At 36.3% G+C, this 21,328-nt stretch overlaps 1 protein-coding gene across 1 annotated transcript in view; it reads left to right on the forward strand.

Annotated features, from left to right (window-relative positions):
- The first annotated feature begins 6,299 nt into the window (after positions 1-6,299).
- LOC121374026 (copper-transporting ATPase 1-like) overlaps positions 6,300-21,328 on the forward strand; it is a 70,238-nt gene continuing 55,209 nt past the window's right edge. The window contains 1 exon segment of the mRNA XM_041500905.1: positions 6,300-6,483. Within this exon segment, the coding sequence (XP_041356839.1) occupies positions 6,481-6,483 (3 nt within the window). The 5' untranslated portion in view covers positions 6,300-6,480.

The raw sequence follows: 21,328 nt of genomic DNA on the forward strand, positions 1-21,328 counted from the left end.
TTAAAGTGATGTTCAACATCAAACCAGTCTATTTTTTTTTTTTTAACAAATACACTAGTTTTTATACAATATTTCGCATTCTCGTTTAATAAGTATATGACCTGTATAACGTCAACTAAGCCCAAAACAAGAAGAGGAGTTCCCTTTCCAATAATTGACGTAAATGTTTACCACTTACAGTAACTGAAAGGTAGAAGCATATGTGCGTCTTTTTAAAAATGTATTTATTAACAATATGAATATAATCTGAAATTTTAACGTTTTATAAGATGACGGAAGACTAAATTTCAATTTAATTTTAAAGAACTTTGTTTTTTGGATTGAAGGTCGATGACAGACACTGACAGCACTGTTGTTTTGGCATCGCACACCATAAATACAACATATCTTACTGTGCAATTCGTGAAAATATGATTTTCACACATCACTCGTTGACAAACATCGTATTAAAAAAACAAAAAAAACCCCATGAAATATCCTCCATCATCCATGTACTTTCACTTCGTATCTATCTCAGTATCTGTTGTAAATAGTATACAGTATACTCCTTTCTCATGGTATTGCAGGTTCCATGGTATCACAGTATTTGTATTTTTTTACGTGCAAATCCGCCTGATAGCAAATTTAATTATATAAACACGTTGACAGATGGTACTCTGTCATCTCTGTGAAGAAATTTTAAATAATTTCAAATTGTTTTAAAAATTATAAATGTTTTACTGATTCCTCACAGAATTACTAATACTAGTATTATTAGTAATAGTGTGATTTTTCTGACACCTGTATGCTTAAAAAAATCTGCAGTACCCGCAATGCAAATTTAAAACGTTATTGCTTGTAATACAACTTACAAGACTATTGTCTGGTCGTTGACAATCAAAATGAGGCTACGTATTGTGACGTGTTTACCATTTTGAGAATGCAACCAAAGGCGAAGTAGAAATATATCGGGAAATTTAAGAGTCCAAAATATATTTTTAAAAACCTGAAAATGTCATTACACTTTATTTCGACAATCAGAATATGTGAGAGGCTGTTGTACTTTCGTAAAATGGACAGAATATAACTTATTGTCTTAAGTGGACACATGTCAGCCCCGAAATTTTGATCATATGTTCAAGTGATAAGGCACAGACAAGTTTTTAAATGCGGTCTCTGTTTTACACAGAACTAAACTGGTTTTCTTAGTGAAACTGTAGACATGTAGCTGAATTGAACAAACGAAAGGTTTCAACCGAATTTTAGGATTTTTTTTGTGTTCAAAATTTGGTCGCTTCAATTTTACTGTAAATGTGTGAATAAAAACCACATATTTAACCATTCAGGTGAATTGTATACCATGTTTTCAAGTTGCCGCGATAACATGAGAGAAGCACGTCGAAAAACTCTGCAACGGTATAAGGGCACACTTCTGCCAGTAATATTTATTTACAAACAGGATTTATATGCAAATATATGATATGATGAACATGGAAATATGAGGTAAAATCCAACAAAAGTATATTTACCTTGATGTATGTAAGTATATCATTTTATTTCTGCACTATCATTAAGTACCGCGATACTGTGAGACCCCAGTATACAATTTTTATATTGCAATATTTTCTTAAAAAACAGTGATATACATTAATAATTTTCATACTTATAAACAAATTTTAGTAGCAGATGTCATTCAAATTTAAAACCAGTTATATTATTACTATATTTCGACATGTTAAAAACAACAACAAAGCAACAAAAAAAACCCCCTCAAAACACCAACCATGAACACCTTCACCACTGTCAAAATAGAAAGTTCTGTAATATATGTATGTTTTTATTTTTCATAATTTTAAACAAAATATTAAAGTTTTAAGTTTAGAAAGATATTTTAAAAAGAGTACCATTTTTGAAATATATTAAAAGATTACCATTGGATGTTATATTTATGGATAAACAAATATTTAATGACACCCCAAACATGAAAAAGACTTCATATATACATGTATGAAGCCAAAAGGATTGTATGTAGAGCTGGGTGGTATCCCTTAAGGTATTGGTATCATGTCAATATCGATTTACCATACCAAGCAAATTTCAGTATACCAAAATTTCGGTATTGAAAAATTGTTTCTCGTCATTTAGTAAAGCACTAACAATATATGTGACAAATGTGAAATAGGTTGGGTATAAATCAGACGAGAGCCTTGTGTATGGAATTTAAATGTTATTTAGATGAAATTAGCGAGTGAGCCTTAAAGGTACAGACCCTGTTTCAACCCGTGAAAATTAACTCTAAGTTTAGTTGATCTACAAACCTGTAACACATTTGGAATGAATGTTTAACGACACCCCAGCACGAAAAACATATCGGCTATTGGGTGTCAAACTACGGTAATGCAAACAAATAAAGCGATGATCAACATCAATATAAAAATTCAAGATTTAAATAAAAACTGTAAAGAACTGTGAAAAAGTACAAATATCACAGATAGATACTGACTTTTATTCAAAATTTTAATTTGTGCTGCATTGGCCATTCTCAAAGAGAATGTTACACATTTGGATAAAGTTAAATTGAGTGAAACATGTGTCTGTGACATTGAAATAGTGAAATACGCTCTAAAAATAGATTAAAACTCGACTCCATAACTCTTACTTCTCAGACACACATGCGTTTTTTAAAATATGAGAGAAAAAATGCATTTTATGATATTAAATACACCAGGGTGACTTCGAATGTATGGAAATTGATCATCTAAACCATAAAATCTAAGTAAAGTATGATTTCAGTTATTAAAAACGGCTATAATAGTAAAAAATATGCCTTATGGTCCGTTCACACGGTAACCGCGTGTATACCGTGACAGTTTCCGCACCGCTACGGGTTCACACTGTCGCAGAATGTTCTCATGGAAATCGCGCGGCGAAGCAAAATAAAGTTACGTGATCATATTGAATTGTGAAAGTTTGGCGTGTATACATGGATTTTTTTGTCTAGCGGAAGAGAAGAAATGTGAACAAAGGTATACAGAGGGATCTGAGGGCGTTCAATCCCCTCCACCGCCCCATATTAAAAAAGACATGTTTTATTTAACGATGCACTCAACACATTTATTTACGGTTATATGGTGTCAGACATATGGTTAAGGACCACACAGCTATTGAGAGAGGAAACCTGCTGTCACCACTTCATGGGCTACTCTTTTCGATTAGCAGCAAGGGATCTTTTATATGCACTATCCCACAGACAGGATAGTACATACCACAGCCTTTGTTATACCAGTTGTGGAGCACTGGCTGGAATGAGAAATAGCCCAATGGGTCCACCGATGGGGATTGATCCCAGACCAACCGCGCATCAAGCGAACGCTTTACCTGGGCTACATCCCCACCCCCCATATTAAAGTAATTATTTGCTTTCAGCCTGTAGGCCACGGGCTCATACCCAAACATTCACGTTAGTCCCCTTTTGAGAGACAGGGCTCACTATTTTAATGGGACCTTAGGAATATCATTACCAAATGTTTGACATCCAATAGCCGATGATTAAACTTTATTTTTAGGAATATTAATGAATGAAAATCACTTTGTATTTGGATTACTAGTAATATACTCAACTGTCACAGCTTTTGGGCAAACTCTTAGGTATCTTGTAGCAAGAAAATCTTAAAATCACTCTTTCTACCATTTTCCTAAAAAAACAGAATTTCGAAACTGATGTTTTTACCACACAAATTAACTATTCTGCCTAAATATATTGTTCACAAAGGTAACTAAAACAAACTGCCTGGGTATCTCAGAATGGGTTTGCCATTGAAAGCACCTTCAGGAATATGTCATATGAATCCTGAGATATTAATTTTTAACGTTTTGTCACCATAAAACACATTTTTTGCACCAAATGGCCATTGCCATGGCACCCATTGAGAAATATTTTAATAAACGGTATTTAAAAAATCAGCATTTGGACTGGTCATGATTTCCACTTGATTATTTTGTCTCTTGCTGTAGGCCTACATACCTTTTTTTTATAAGAAAAACTTCCACTTGGGACTGATTTATATGTTTTTCCAATATATTATTTATTTATTTATTACATAGGTGGAAAAAGTACACACATAACATTTTATCTGTGGTGAATGTAGTTAAAATAAGTATATATATTAACTGGCACATTCCATGAAACACATAAAATTAATGTTTCACTCCCAAATTTGTTTTTTAACATCATTTCTTTTGTATTCGTCTATTGACTTGTAAAGTATTAGATTATATAGCACTTTTTCACATCTATATTCATATTTCTATTTGAATTTCTCCCAAACCAGTTCATAGTGGCCAAGAACGTCGCGCAGAAACCGCGCTCCAATCAGTCGACGAGCGAATCCAGCGGAAAACATGATGTTTTTCCGTTCAGAGAATTTACTTTGCGGTTTTGGTATGAACAGTTAAATGCAAGGACGTAGTGAGCAATTAGTTTAGTGGCAACCATGCGGAAAAACGCAAATTTTTGCAGTTTCGGTGTGAATGGACCATAAGTGTTTAAAAACTAGGGTATGTTCTTTTAACTCAGGCATGCATTTAAGCTTGGATATGGCGCTATGAAATAGAATGCAACCACAGACAACAGGGGGTATGGGAGGCCTCCCTCAGAAAGAAAATGGGTTAAGTTTTAGGTTAGGGTTAAGAAAATTGTACAGTAATGATAAAGAGTCATTAATTATGTTAAAATGTTAACGTAAAAAAAATAAAAATAAAAAAATAAAAAATGTTAACATAAAAATAAAAAAATTTGGGTATGGCACAATACCCATTTTACTCTCTAGCAGAAACCCTGAAGCTGAATATACTGAAAAAGCCACTTGGTATTGGTATTGTGTCAATACTGAATGCCATGCCAATACCGAGGTAAATCACCACCAAAATACCAATATCAATACTGAACCTCAAATTTCAATACCGCCCAGCTCTAATTGTATGATAAGTCAGTGTCTATGTCAGCCTTTGTAGTCCGATATGTAGATGTGTATCAGACTGTGATTTTAGCTGAGTCAGTGTCTGGCTCTGTTCAGTAGTTTCTGGTCTTGGCTAGAGAGTGCATTATGTAATAGATGTTAACTCTTTTTTAACAAATAAATGGTCTACAAGTAAGTCCATTGATTTGAATACACACTTTTTCTAAATTTGACGCACCATACCTTTAGTTCAGTCTTTTTAAGTTCACTCATAACATTAAACTTAATGTTAAGGTTACTTACTTGCACCATCCATTTGGCTTTGTCCACAATAAATATAGCATATATTTAACAGTAATTTTAATGTTATATTTAACAAATGGTACTTTTTTCTTCCATCTTTTTAAACTTGAATGTAATGTTTTGAATAATTGTTTGAACTTTTTGAACATGACTAATTAATGCATTTAATTGTGTTTGATGAAAGCATTATAACCTAATTGTTTTACTATAATTTATGAAATATGAATATGAAGTTAAATTATGGTAACCGTAAGGTATGCTAATTGTTATATATGGAATAAATATATGCAATACAAATATTAATAGTGACTCATATGTTTTAAAGAAAATCGACCAAATAATAATATTTGGCCAACTAACACCATTATTATTAAAAAAAAATTTAAGTCGCCCAAATAGGACATTGGTTGCAATTGGCGACCTGGCCACAGGCCGTTTCGAGCCGTGCTAATCTTGGCATATTCAAGAAAGACACCACCCAAAAGCCTCCAACAAAACAACAAAAAACATTTGATGCTGTTATTGTGAGATGAATGCAACAACATAGATTCAGTCCTGTGTTGTTGCTTCAGTCACATTTTATTCCATTTTTTCTTCATTTGAACAATATTCTCTTTCAATTACAGTTGCTAACAAATACATCATTTTGTCTGCATGCTTAATGTATATGATTTGACATTTCTATAAGAAAATATTCAGAGAAATATCCCTTGAATTATTTATGCATCTTGGGATAAGTAACTAAGAACATAAAATTAAGAATTCTAGATGTGTCTGGAATACTATAAAAAATAAAATGGAAGGCAAAAGTGGCTTGTGAAGTTGATCATCAGAAAGCATCCATGTGTTTGGTATGTTGAGTGGGATTAGCTGCCTGTCCCCTGACAATTTCGAGCCCTGTTTTACACTTAAATGTCTTCATTTTGTTCATAAAGTAAAAAACAGCCAGGCTTGGTAAATTTGTTAATTGAATTGAATAGACCGTGAATTGTTTTTTATCACCAAAGGGAAACCCCCCAAACAACATATGCAGAGAAAATCCAGTAGTGTTGGTTGAATTATGTTTCAGTGAGAGAGTAATGCAGATGTTGGGCAGTGTCTTCATTGTGTAATACGTCTTAGTCCTACCTACCCGGTATACGTGTGAAAAGAGTGCGCCAAGTCAGAGGATCAGTGTCTCTTAGTGGACGCATTTGATTGTTTCTTATTCCAGTCTGTACTCACTGCTTTATGAAAAGCCATGGTAAGTGTTACCTTTTTTGTGGAAACGTCTTTATAAAAGACTGCTTGTTTTTAGAAAAAAAGATAATTTGGTGTTAATAGTTTTCTTTTGTGACAGTGTTTTTAAATAACGAGTTGATATGCTGTCCTATCTGTGGGTAAGTACTTAGCATTTAGTACTCATATATAGTACAGTTTGAGCCGTGTAGTACAAAAGATTCCTTTCTGTGATTAAAAAAAGAATAACTTATGCACATGGTGACTGGGTATTCTTCATTGATTCTGCAGATCAACTGTCCCAGATATATCTGACACTGGTAGATATTGATTTAGCAGGACCGGCCTTGATGGTGTCGTGGTTAAGCCATCGGACATAAGGCTGGTAGGTACAGAGTTCACAGCTCCGACCCAGAGTGAGTTTTAATGACTCAATGGGTAGGCATAAGGCCACTACACCCTCTTCTCTCTCACTAACCACTAACCACTAACCCTCTGTCCTGGACAGATAGCTGAGGTATGTACCCAGGACAGTGTGCTTGAACCTTAATTGGATATAAGCACGAAAATAAGTTGAAATGAAATGATTAAGCAATGTGCTGGGGTGTTGTTTTTACATAGATTGTCCCTGTAACTTCATTTCCTCCAATGTTTTGATGTCGGTCTATGTGACAGATTACCGGTCATGAACCAGACAACCTTACTTGACCATTGTGGGATTGCCATACATGTATTTACTGTTTAGACGTGATGAATAGGTGTTGACGACTCCAGTACCAGCTGAACAATCTAACTATACAATACTATTCATATTAGTATACTTTTTCACAACATACTTGTAGTAAATGGAATACATACACAGGTGTTTGTAGCTGTGACTTCTCTTGCTCAAGCTGATAGAACAAATTGATAAATTCTGTGTTTTCATTCCACTGATGTCCTCAGCAACCTGGGCATATAATACTATAGTAGCTGCACTGAAAATTTACCCAGATCCAAGGGTGTAAGAAACTTATAAACTTACAAATAAGGTAAAAAAAAATTTTTTAATAGAAATTCTTTTCGATTTTAAGCCATTTTAAATATGCTAATATAAAAAAAAAATTGGGGTGGGGTGGGGTGGTCAGATTTTGCACTTTTTGCACATTGTTTTGTTACTGCAGAGAAGATTTTGTTTTTAAAATCTTGATTAGCAATATTTTTAGTCAACTGAAAATTGATTAGCAACTACTGTTTGATGTTTAAAAATTGTGTAGCGATCTCTGAAACAACCGGCCTTGGTGGCGTCGTGGTTAGACCATTGTCAACAGGCTAGTAGGTACTGGGTTCGGATCCCAGTCGAGGCATGGGATTTTTAATCCAGATATTGACTCCAAACCCTGAGTGAGTGTTCTGCAAGGATAATGGGTAGGTGTAAACCACTTGTACCGACTAGTGATCCATAACTGGTTCAACAAAGGCCATGGTTTGTGCTATTCTGTCGCAAATAAAAGATCCCTTGCTGCTAATCGGAAAGAGTAGCCCATGAAGTGGCGACAGCGGGATTTCCTCTCAAAATCTGTGTGGTCCTTAACCATATGTCTGACGCCATATAACCGTAAATAAAATGTGTTGAGTGCATCGTTAAATAAAATATTTCTTTCTTTCGATCTCTGAAACATGCATAGCAAATCGCAACATGATACTGGACAAAATATTCCATGTTCTGTAACAAAGACATATAACCTAAAGAAAGCTATTAAAATATATTATATATGTACAGTCAGACCTTGTTACAATGACCGTGGTTACTACTACATTCACACCATCTGACCACAGATTGTCAGGAACAAACATACATCAGTGTTATTCTGCTCATTACACCGGAATTCACACCTACAGACACCGACAGAGCAAATTAGGAACAAACATGCATCTGACATCTGAAACACCTCTTTACAACAACATTACATAATCACAGATACCTAGCACGTTGGCAGTACACACACAGCCACTTAGAATCCTTGATCTTGTAGTGAGCCAACTGTGTCACATGCAGCCCGAGCTACCGATGTCTGCTAAATCTGTGGACATGGATTGCTTTTGCAATTAAGCCTTTAGTTAACCAATTAAAGGATTAACTTCAAACAAGAAAATCTTCTATTTTCATGATATTTTGTAAACGAAACAGATACCAATCGGAGATGTCTTTCACCAAGCAATGATTAGACGGACGGTGAATGCGCCTTGCTTAATATATTTAATGATTTTTAAAAACCCCCAGTATTTAATGTATGTATGTGTATTTGTTGTTTTTAATAATAATTGCAATGCATTAATTATTTAAATGCTATTTAGTCATCAGTTAATATTAATTAGTATTTTTTGTTATGTTATTTTGGCAATGGAGATAACTCAAAACAATTCGATACACTGGCAATTTCGATATAATGACTAAGTGACCCAGGGACAAACATGTATATATATATTTTTTCTTCACAACATTTGCTTTTGACACCTATAATTCAATGAAAAACTAATGTTTTCCCTAAAACATCAAAGGGTACCGTAGTACAAGTACATTGTACTCTGGGGATGTTTCCATAGTTTTTACAAACAATACATATAGGTGATATCACAGAGATGGACTATGTGATAAGTTTGTTTTGTTTAATAACACCACTAGAGCACCTTGGTTTGTTAATCATTAGATATTGGATGTCAAACGTTTGATAATTCTGACATATAGACTATGTGATAAGAATGCTATTTAGGCTGTGTACAACATAACACAACAAAACTATGAGAAACAAGTTACGTGTATATTGTATATATAACCTAACAGCCTGCTGTGTAATACGTTGTGTATATCACTCCCAGACAAGCTGGATAGGAAGTTGTCTCTTTAATTATCCAAAGTTGATTTATAGAACAAAAATGTTTTTTCAATTATATTATAAATATAGGTACATGTATTCTTGCTTGGAGATGTACTTGAACCTTTTCCATATAATATATAAATTTCCACATGTCCTCCGAAACAAATTTACTGCCATTACCCCACCCTTTTACATATATACTGGCAAGTTGTTACAGGAAATATGTCACAGAGAAATTGCATCTCCATCCATCCATCCATCCATCCGTCCGTCTGTCCAGCCAGCCAGCCAGCCGTCTGTCCATCCATCCATTCATTCATTCATCCACACATCCAAAAATTCATCCTTTGATGCATCCATCCATCTATTCCTCTGTCCATCCATCCCTTCCTCCATCCATCCATCCATCCATCCATCCATCCATCCATCCATCCATCCAGTCATCAGTCCATTCATTCATCCATCCATTCATTCATCCACACGTCCAAAAATCCATCCTTTGATGCATCCATCCTTCTATTCCTCCGTCCATCCGTCCATCCATCCATCCATCCATCCATCCATCCATCCATCCATCCATCCATCCATCCATTCATTCATTTCAGGATTGTCTGTTATTTCTTTTACATTCATCGGGGTATGAACAAAAAAATTAATCCCCAAACTGTGAATCAGCAAAACCGTTCTCACATAAGTTTGCGGATTACTTTTTTTGTTCATACCCAGATGAACATACAGACAATACTTATAATTAAATTTGAAACATACTTACTAATAATAACAATAAAAGTTCATTATTATTTTTTGGTTAAAACAATAATGCTCAGTAAGACAAATTACCAATATAAAGTGACAACGTAATTTTTATATTATTCATCAAGAAATGAACAAACTCCCGTTGCTATGGCTGGATGATAAACACCAAAACCGTTTTACACACTATGAATGGCGTAGCGCATTAATATTGCCATTATACAAAACTATATTTAAAAAAGCCAATCGAACTGTATTCCACAATGATTTACAACTGTATCATTATACAAATAAGGGAATGCCCTTAGAAAGTTAACTTCTTTTTTTACCGTCAAATCTCTGATTCATTATAATGATTTACATACGGTTTTATAAATTTTAATTAAAGTTGAATTAATGAATGTGAACACTGACTTGAAAGGGATAAAGTGGTTTCAGTGTTACAGTTTGTGTGGATTTCAGAGGAAGTTTGTGATTGTGTGATATTATTCTCGGAAAGAACAGGTCGCGTAATTGTGCATGAAGGTGTATGTGTATTCGTGTGTGTAAGTTGTTGATTTGGTGTTTTTGTCAAATGTGACAGAGCTGCGCTCATGTCTCTCTTTGTCGAGCATTCTCTGCTATAACTTCTAATAGAAGCTTCATTTTTTGTGGCCTATCATATACATTATGTATCTCAGGTCAAAACCTGAGTCGTTTAAAGCCTGAATTGTCACTGTCAGTCCCAGTGCAGATGATATTGGGATAAAATTAGAAATGATAGAATCCTCGGGGATTTTGTAATTGATAAAAAGTAGTTACGGTAATAACATTTAGTTTTTATTTGTTTACCGAAAAAGTGCAGTTTTCGCATTCATGGAAGAATGAACATTGTTTTTTTAGATCACGTGATAGTGTTTTAACCAATCCAGACGCCTATTACAAAACAGTAATTATAAAATGGAATTAGATTGTAATGAATGTAACGGAAATTTAATTATTCATTCATCCACCCATTCAAAAATCCATCCTTCAATGCATCCATCCTTCGATTCATCCATCCATGCATTCTTCCTTCTTCCCCTCCATTCCTTTATCCATCCATCCATCCAATCCATCCAATCCATCCAATCCATCCATCCATCGATCCATCCATCCATCCATCCATTCATCTATCTATTCATTCATTCATTTATCCACCCATCCAAAAATCCATCCTTCAATGCATCCATCCTTCGATTCATCCATCCATGCATTCTTCCTTCTTCCCCTCCATTCCTTTATCCATCCATCCATCCAATCCATCCAATCCATCCAATCCATCCATCCATCCATCCATTCATCTATCTATTCATTCATTCATTTATCCACCCATCCAAAAATCCATCCTTCAAATCATCCATCCTTCGATTCATCCATCCATGCATTCTTCCTTCTTCCCCTCCATTCCTTTATCCATCCATCCATCCAATCCATCCAATCCATCCATCCATCCATCCATCCATCCATCCATTCATCTATCTAATCATTCATTCATTTATCCACCCATCCAAAAATCCATCCTTCAATGCATCCATCCTTCGATTCATCCATCCATGCATTCTTCCTTCTTCCCCTCCATTCCTTTATCCATCCATCCATCCAATCCATCCAATCCATCCATCCATCCATCCATCCATCCATCCATTCATCTATCTATTCATTCATTCATTTATCCACCCATCCAAAAATCCATCCTTAATGCATCCATCCATTTGTCCCTCCCCCTTCCCTCCCTCCCTCAACCATCCATCCATCCATCCATCCATCCATCCATCCATCCATTCAATCATCCATCCATCCTTTCATCCATCAATCCATTCATTCATTCATCTTTTCATCCATCTGTCCATCCGTCCGTCCATCTAACCATTCTTTTATCCATCCTTCCATCCATCCATCCATCCATACTGTGATGTGTTGTAAAATGAGCATGGTTATTTTTACGTATTCAGGGCAGTACCTAATGGGGGTTGTGGAGAAGACAAACTAGCAGATAGATCACACAGAATTATGAAAAAGTGCAGTTTTTAGTTGAGAAGTTCCCATTTTTGTCTGCCTAGAGGCTATAGAAGATCCTCCATTACTCTGCCCCCATTATTTTTGTACTGCCACCCCCACTTGTTTTTCACTAAGTACTACCTTGGCAGTTTAAAGACGTGTTATTATAGAAAACCTGATAGCTCTAAGCACATGCTGCCTAATGTTCAGGATCTGTGATTGCATGCGTGTCACTGATAAAGAATGGGTCAGGATACATTGCACGTTCACACTACGCTAAACAAGTTTCCTAGTTGATACACATTCACAAGCACATGAAGTTAAACCTGCTGTAAGCAGCCACCTGAGGCCTCTTAAAGATGATATATATACAGGCCAGATTATTGAATATTAAATATTTTGTGAGAGTAGAATGGTAAGAGTAGAATGATTGGCAGTAGAGACAGATGGTTGGTTAATTAAATAGCAGTATGTGGCTCTTTAGACAGGCTGGACGTGCTGAATGTGATATGTAAGATGTAAGTCAGAGTAAGTGTAAGCATGCAGTAATTACAGATTGTACTGATTGTATCTGACATACTGGACGGGACCTCGCAAAACATGTGGTTAGTGTGACGTTTAGAAACAGGATTCAGTCGGTTTTATTGGATGCCCAGGTTCAGGATGAACTGAGATGTAAGCCAACAGCTGTTTTATTTTCCTATTAGGTGTGGGTGTGGAAATATTTACTGCATGGCATTGTATCAACAGAAACCCACTTATTAATTAACATGTTGTGAAAAAAGTTGTTTTTAATCCTTGTTTATAACAGACAAATAGTCATTATCATGGGAGGTGGGTGATGGGGATAATGTATGCATATTCTTGAACAAAAAAAGAAAAAAGATGATAAAACATTCCTTACAAAATCAATATTTTTGATGTATGCTTTTAGGAAGGGGGAGAGAGTTAAAAACAACAACAGAGTATGATTTGTACACCCACAATTTGTACTGTCCCTTACTGAAATGCTGTGGCAAAATATTACAACAGTTGTAAATAACTGTCGTAAAAGATGCAGTATATTTGTTATATGATATTTTATTACCCACATGATTATAATGCATGGTTACATAAATGTCATTATTGCCCATATGGTTAAACATATTTTGGTACATATCAAAGTGATACGTCCCACTTAAATGCCAAGTGGGACGTAACACTTTTGATGTCGCACAATGACGTCATCAGTTGGTGCAGTGCAATCTTAAAGGAACGTCAACGAAACGACATGAGTGATATAAATTAAGATTGATTATGGGTAATAAATAGGATATTAAACTCGCTATCATTTTGTATCATTTCGCTAAAGCTTGTGACAATTGAAAATTATTTCACTCTGGACATAAACATGATACGAAATGGAAGCTCGTTTAATATCCTATAATTCTTCCCCATGTAATGTTTATGGCATGGACCATAACAATACATTAAATACTGCTGTCACTAGTCTGTATAACAATTGTGGCTTTTGAAATTGACATCATTCAGCATATTTGTAACTGACCTTGTTGAGTGTTATTAAAGGTGCTTTGTCAAAATTGCAATAATGGTGGTTCCTAATAAAATATTTATTAATTTTTGCTTTGAAACATAAAGTTTATACCTTCAGTTATATGCTTATGAAATATTACAACCAAATAATTCCATTTATTAGTAGAAAAAAAATAATTTTGCCTACAACCCACTTTGCCTACACTCAGTTTGCCTACAACCCAGTTTGCCTACACTCAGTGTGAAAAGATGACATCCCCAGTTAAAAGTGGAACATTCCATGTATAAAAATAACATTACACAACAAAAACAGTTAGAGGTCTAAAATTAACGAGCTACTCTCGATTCACTAATATCAAAACCTATATTAGCTCGGCCATTTACCTTTCGACCGACCATTCAAAATTGCACCAAATTCCCTCAATCAAAATTGCGCACCCTTTTCTCTTTGGCATTTAATTGCTCCATTCAAATTCCATAGCACCACCCCCATCCGTCTGCTACCGATTTGATCGGGCTGCTGGTGCTCCCTTGCACCTGCCAGTGCAGGCGGTCCCTCCTCTCCCCTCCCCCCACCTTTCCTGTCATGGACGGAGGAGCCGGCCAAGGCTGGCTCTTGTGCCCACGACAGGCGTGCGCTACAACAGATTGTTCTGAATGTGCACGTAAAACCCTATGACCTGACCTGACCTGACAAAAACAATGCCATTTACCTTTCGACCGACCGTTCAAAAATTGCGCCAAATTTCCTCAATCAAAATTGCGCACCCTTTCTCTTTGGCATTAATTGCTCCATTCAAAATTCCATAGCATCACCACCACCACCACCCGCCTACTACCGACTTGATCGGGCTGCTGGTACTCCCTTGCACCTGCCAGTGTAGGCAGTCCCTCCATTCCCCCCCCCCCCCCCATTTCCTGTCATGGATGGAGGAGCCAGCCAAAGCCGGCTCTTGTGCCCACGACAGGCATGCACTACAACAGCTTGTTCTGAATGTGCACGTAAAACCCTATGACATGACATGACACAAAAACAATTAAACTATTAAAATTGGATCAATGGACTAATACTACTCACCAGAGCATGAAATCACCTTTGCGCTACTAAGCCCCAATTACATTACTTATGTTCATTATAATCTTAATTGTTTATATAATACAATGTTTTTATGTTGGTTTGAGACACAAAATAATAGAGACTGTCCAATTATTAACTGGGCATGTAATTTTTTCATACTGTAGGCAAACTGAGTGTAAGTATACTGAATTGTAGGCAAAATGGGTGTAGGCAAAGTGGGTTGTAGGCAAAGTGGGTTGTAGGCAGAATGGGAGGGAACCGTTGAATGTGTATGCATAAAACAGTTACGTCACTAGTTAATGCATGTGAAACACTTTCAACACTTAACTTTACCCAGAATGTTTTGCAGACAACTAACAAACAAAAAAAGAGTGACTATGCTATATTTTCCCACAAATTTTTAGGGAAACCCCAAGCTTGTTGTCCAGTATAAGACGTTTTTTAAATGATTATTCTTGAGTTAATTATGGAAAAATTTATGCATGGAATCGATTAATTTGTAATTATTTATTACAAATAAATGCAAAAATAACGAAATACTGTAGTCTCAACTTTGACATAGGACCCTTAACATCGTTTGTGAAGAGATTAGTTATACTCAACTTTTGTTACAAATCACAGTTTGTGGATAATATATAAATTATTACATTTGCATAGGTACCATACGAAGGTTTTGGAACTTGTTTGGGAACTGGATTTATACCCTTTATTAATTATAAGTTGTATGTGTGCACTGTGTGAAATTTAAACATTGGCCAGGATTTTATATTGAGGTAGAGGTGAGGGATCACTCACACTGTTTATGAGTCATGTTATGGGTGATAGGCAAATATGAAAGGTGGTGTGAAAAAAAATAGGTGTGATGGGGGGGAGGGGGTGATGGGGGGGGGGACATGGCCTACTCTGACAGTGTCAGTGAGCATAATAATCTGCCGTTTGCCCTCCCCACCCACTTAACCCCTTCATACTCTCTGATGACCTGCAATATACAATTTATGTTTTGGGTTTCCTAATTATGGTTCTAGAATTCCACAAGGTATGTAAAGGAACAGACCCTAGTTTTTAAACACTACGACATATTTTTCACTATTAGAGCTATAAAATTTATGATCACTGAAATCAAACATTACTTATATTTTATTGTTTAGATTATCCATTTCCATACAATCAAGGTGTTTCTGGTCATCTTGGTGTTTTTAATACCATAAAAGTACATTTTTGATATTTTAAAAACGCAAGTGCGTCTGAGAAGTAACATTTATGGAGTCGCATTTTAGTCTATTTTTAAGGGTATTTCAGCATGACAAATTCTTGTTTCACTCTGTTGTATCCAAATTTGTTACAAGTTTGTAAATTATGCAAACTCAGTGTCTATTTTTACGGGTTGAAACTAGAGTCTAGGTGAAAAATATGCTTTAGTGTTTAAAAACTAGGGTCTCTCCCTTTAAGTCATGTACTCATCTCAGGGTCATACATTGCACTCACGTCTGCTATTTGGATGTGCATGTATACTAAAAGTGTCCTTTACACCTAGGCTATCTGTACCTACATGTAAATATCAATTATCATATAGATATCATGTACTCATCTCAGGGTCGTACATTGCACTCACGTCTGCTGTTTGGATGTGTATGTACACTAAAAGTGTCCTTTACACCTAGGCTATCTGTACCTACATGTAAATATCAATTATCATATAGATATCATGTACTCATCTCAGGGTTGTACATTGCACTCACGTCTGCTATTTGGATGTGTATGTACACTAAAAGTGTCCTTTACACCTAGGCTATCTGTACCTACATGTAAATATCAATTATCATATAGATATCATGTACTCATCTCAGGGTTGTACATTGCACTCACGTCTGCTATTTGGATGTGTATGTACACTAAAAGTGTCCTTTACACCTAGGCTATCTGTACCTACATGTAAATATCAATTATCATATAGATATCATGTACTCATCTCAGGGTCGTACATTGCACTCACGTCTGCTATTTGGATGTGTATGTATACTAAAAGTGTCCTTTACACCTAGGCTATCTGTACCTACATGTAAATATCAGTTATCATATAGATATCATGTACTCATCTCAGGGTCGTACATTGCACTCACGTCTGCTATTTGGATGTGTATGTATACTAAAAGTGTCCTTTACACCTAGGCTATCTGTACCTACATGTAAATATCACTTATCATATAGATATCATGTACTCATCTCAGGGTCGTACATTGCACTCAAGTCTGCTATTTGGATGTGCATGTATACTAAAAGTGTCCTTTACACCTAGGCTATCTGTACCTACATGTAAATATCAATTATCATATAGATATCATGTACTCATCTCAGGGTCGTACATTGCACTCACGTCTGCTATTTGGATGTGTATGTATACTAAAAGTGTCCTTTACACCTAGGCTATCTGTACCTACATGTAAATATCAATTATCATATAGATATCATGTACTCATCTCAGGGTCGTACATTGCACTCACAGTCTGCTATTTGGATGTGTATGTATACTAAAAGTGTCCTTTACACCTAGGCTATCTGTACCTACATGTAAATATCAATTATCATATAGATATCATGTACTCATCTCAGGGTCGTACATTGCACTCACATCTGCTATTTGGATGTGTATGTATACTAAAAGTGTCCTTTACACCTAGGCTATCTGTACCTACATGTAAATATCAATTATCATATAGATATCATGCCTGTAGTTGTACGCTCATTATCAATATAGATTATGCATGATGTGCCTTTGTTAGTATTAATACAGCGAATAATGGGTTACCGGGTAATGACATATACTCTAGCATATTGATCTCCTTTATCCGGTGAAAGTAACAGTGTTTAACTGTGCGTGGATTGCCAACCAAAATTCCATCCTGTGTCATTAATATGTTATTGTTTTTATGCTTCAATGTCACAAAACATTGGACAAATTGTATTGTTTCCAACATTTGACAGGTAAATGTATTCCTAGGGCGTGAAGGGGCTAGGGATCAATCTTCCTCAATGGACCTATTGCGTCATGTGTGTGTGTATGCGTGTGTGTGTGTGTGTGTGTTAGGGGAGGGGGAGGGGGAGGGGGGAGGGAGTCAGCATGTTCATGTAGCCTGATGAGGTCATGGTCGGTGTCAGTATAGAAGCCTGTGATTTGAACTTGATGAGCTAAAGGAATATACATGGACACACACCAAGGACTTACTAGAAGAATATTTCTTGCCCACTGGGCAGGGTTATCCAGCTTTTGTATGGTGCTAGACAAATCTGTCTGACCCTAGGGCTAGATAAATCTGTCTGACCCGAGGGCTAGACGATTTCTACATACACGTGATGTCATAACTCATGTTTTACGACAAAATTCTCTTTGCCATTTCACACTGTATCATTGTTTTAAAAATATTTAAACAAATTAATATTTTCAACTTTATATTTATTAAGTTGTTGCATTTTTATGTCGTTGCATAAGTTGGACTATATTTTTCAGCGTATGATTAAATGAGTTTTATTGTTTGTAAGTGAAATGTTTACGAATCGTTCTACAATAAACCAGCCGTACGTAGCTTACAAAATTAATGTTTTGTTACTGTAATTAAATGGACCGGCCTCGGTGGTGTCGTGGCAGGCCATCGGTCTACAGGCTGGTAGGTACTGGGTTCGGATCCCAGTCGAGGCATGGGATTTTTAATCTAGATACCGACTCCAAACCCTGAGTGAGTGCTCCGCAAGGCTCAATGGGTAGGTGTAATCCACTTGCACCGACCAGTGATCCATAACTGGTTCAACAAAGGCCATGGTTTGTGCTATCCTGCCTGTGGGAAGCGCAAATAAAAGATCCCTTGCTGCTGATTGGAAGAGTAGCCCATGTAGTGGCAACAGCGGGTTTCCTCTCAAAATCTGTGTGGTCCTTAACCATATGTCTGACGCCATATAACCGTAAATAAAATGTGTTGAGTGCGTCGTTAAATAAAACATTTCTTTCTTTCTTTCTTTCCATATAACCGTAAATAAAATGTGTTGAGTGCGTCATTAACTAAAACATTTCTTTCTTTCTGTAATTAAATGGGCAAGAAAAAGAATCAATCACTGTTGTGAGGTATAGAGAAGGCAATTCCAACCCTCGGGACAAAATGTTTTTGTAAGGGCCTCGGTAAACCTTGGCCCTCACAAAACACATTTTGTCTCTCGGGTTGGAATTGCCTTATCTATACCTCACAACGGTGATAGATTCTATTAATACATTCTGTTCCATGCAGTGCTCCATCTTTTCAATAAGGTTTGATTTATTTAACAACTTACCTAGAGCACGTTGATTTATTAATCAGCTATTGGATGTCAAATATTTGTTAATTCCACCCATATTTTTCAAAATTAATTTATGTTTACATTGATTGTAAATCTTTTATGTTGTAGATACCAGTTATTACTTAAGTGGTGTGTATCATGTAATATTCCTTTACAATAAAAGCCAAATAACAAATTAGCTGACCAATATTTCAAATTTTCTTGACGTTTCAACAAGCCAGATGTTGAATTGGGTGTATTTTTGATTTTTTATACACCAACAGTAAAAACCTCTGATATGTAGATTTCCTTTCATCACAACATGGCTTACAGTGTGTGACTTGCACATGGAAAACATGTACAGTTAAACCCCTCAACACCGGACCTCCATGGGACCTAGTAAAATATCCGGTTTTGAGTGGTGTCTGGTTTTCAGGGGTCTGCATTTACGTGACTTGTTCTCCATTAAATTGGGAAAGTGATAAAGACCAGAAATAGGGATGTTTTAATAATAATTAAAAACACCTAACCCAAATCCGAAAACCTATCTTAACCAAAATTACAACACAATGCATGTATTAATTAAATATCAAAGCTGGCGATGGGTATTTTAATTGTTTATTAGCATGTTGCCAACCTTGTTTACTTAGGATCGTGTAACAGTGATTACATTGATAACAGCGAACCCGAGCATGCACATATTACATGTTCCCCAACATGTAATCTGGCTGGAATGATATTAGGAGCAATTAGTGGCACCACATTGATTGGCATTGGTTTGATTGTCCGGTTTTCAGGGGGAAGATTTACACTAAATTGACATATTGGGACCAAATTGTTTGTCCGGTGTTCAGTTTAGAGAAGTTTCCATTTTAGAGGGGTACAATTTAGTGTTAAAAGTTGAGTAAATCATGGGACTGTGGAACACATCTGGTGTTGAGGGGTTTCTGGTTGAGAGGGGGTCCGGTGTTGAGGGGTTTCTGGTTGAGAGGGGGTCCGGTGTTGAGGGGATTCTGGTTGAGAGGGGGTCCGGTGTTGAGGGGATTCTGGTTGAGAGGGGGTCCAGTGTTGAGGGGATTCTGGTTGAGAGGGGGTCCGGTGTTGAGGGGATTCTGGTTGAGAGGGGATCCGGTGTTGAGGGGTTTCACTGTATAGACTATCATGGAAATTTATATATGGAAGGTTAGGGTGTGAGATTTAGCTGTTCGTTGAGAGCTCGGTTGAGGTGCTTGCATCGCAAGGTCGAACCATTTCGGTGGATCCATTCAACTGATTGGGGTTTTTTCTCGTTCCAACCAGTGCACCACAACTGGTCAAAGGCTGTGGTATGTGACTTCTTATCTGTGGGAAAGTGCATATAAAAGATCCCGTGCTACATTAGGAAAAATGTAGCAGGTTTCCTCTGATGACTACATGTCAGAATTACTAAATGTTTGAAATCCAATGTTGTGCAGTTAAACAAAAACTTTTTTTTGTATGGAAGGTTATTGTGTATAAAATATCTGAGTTTGAATCGGGTGGTGGTTAACTTTAGCCCAAGTGTTCTTAACTATCACATGTTTGTCTAGCCAAGGTGGAGAGTGGGTTATCTGTGTTCTGTTTACTGGCTGTCCTCACTGACCTAGTTATTGAACATATCTGTCTCCAGTTGTGCAGTGTCATGCTGGTCAATAATTGCATCATGTTCTCTGGTGTTCTGGAAGGAGGTGTGCAGAGTATTAATATATGAGGAGATAACAAATCCTCATTGCCCCACTGACATGGCGAGTGAAGACACGTCCTTGGTATCTGCTGTCAGCAGTGTTAAGTTAATAGTGCGTGTTACAAATCATTTTAACAGTAATTATTTAATTGTTAGAGTGAATCAGTAATATCAAATATTCCAAGATGCCCAAATGTGGAGAAGATGAGTCCTTCCAGCCAGTGTTACTCAGATAAATATTAGCTGCTGGACCACTATGATTACCACTGATCAATGTACATCCTGGTCACTTATTAACTAATGGGAAGAAAGTTAAATAGCTGGTGCCACACTGTAGTTATTTTCAATTAGCCTAATAGGTTTACGGAGAAAAACCAGTTGTGGTATGCTTTAACAAAAAGGAGGCTTATTGTTTGTTATTGTCATGTATTAAAGGTGTTATCTCGAAGTTAAATAATAGGGACTTCCCACTGTGTAATTACTTAACGTTTGCTTTCAAATATAAGCATAAGGGACCAAATTTACGAAGCTTATTATTTTTATGTACCAGTATACGCAGTTGTTTAAGCATGTGTAAGACAAAAACAAGCATTGTAAATTTGGGAAAATTACAACCAAATAATTG

This window comes from Gigantopelta aegis, chromosome 6 (assembly GCF_016097555.1).
Source record: "Gigantopelta aegis isolate Gae_Host chromosome 6, Gae_host_genome, whole genome shotgun sequence".
In the NCBI taxonomy this organism is placed as follows: domain Eukaryota; kingdom Metazoa; phylum Mollusca; class Gastropoda; order Neomphalida; family Peltospiridae; genus Gigantopelta; species Gigantopelta aegis.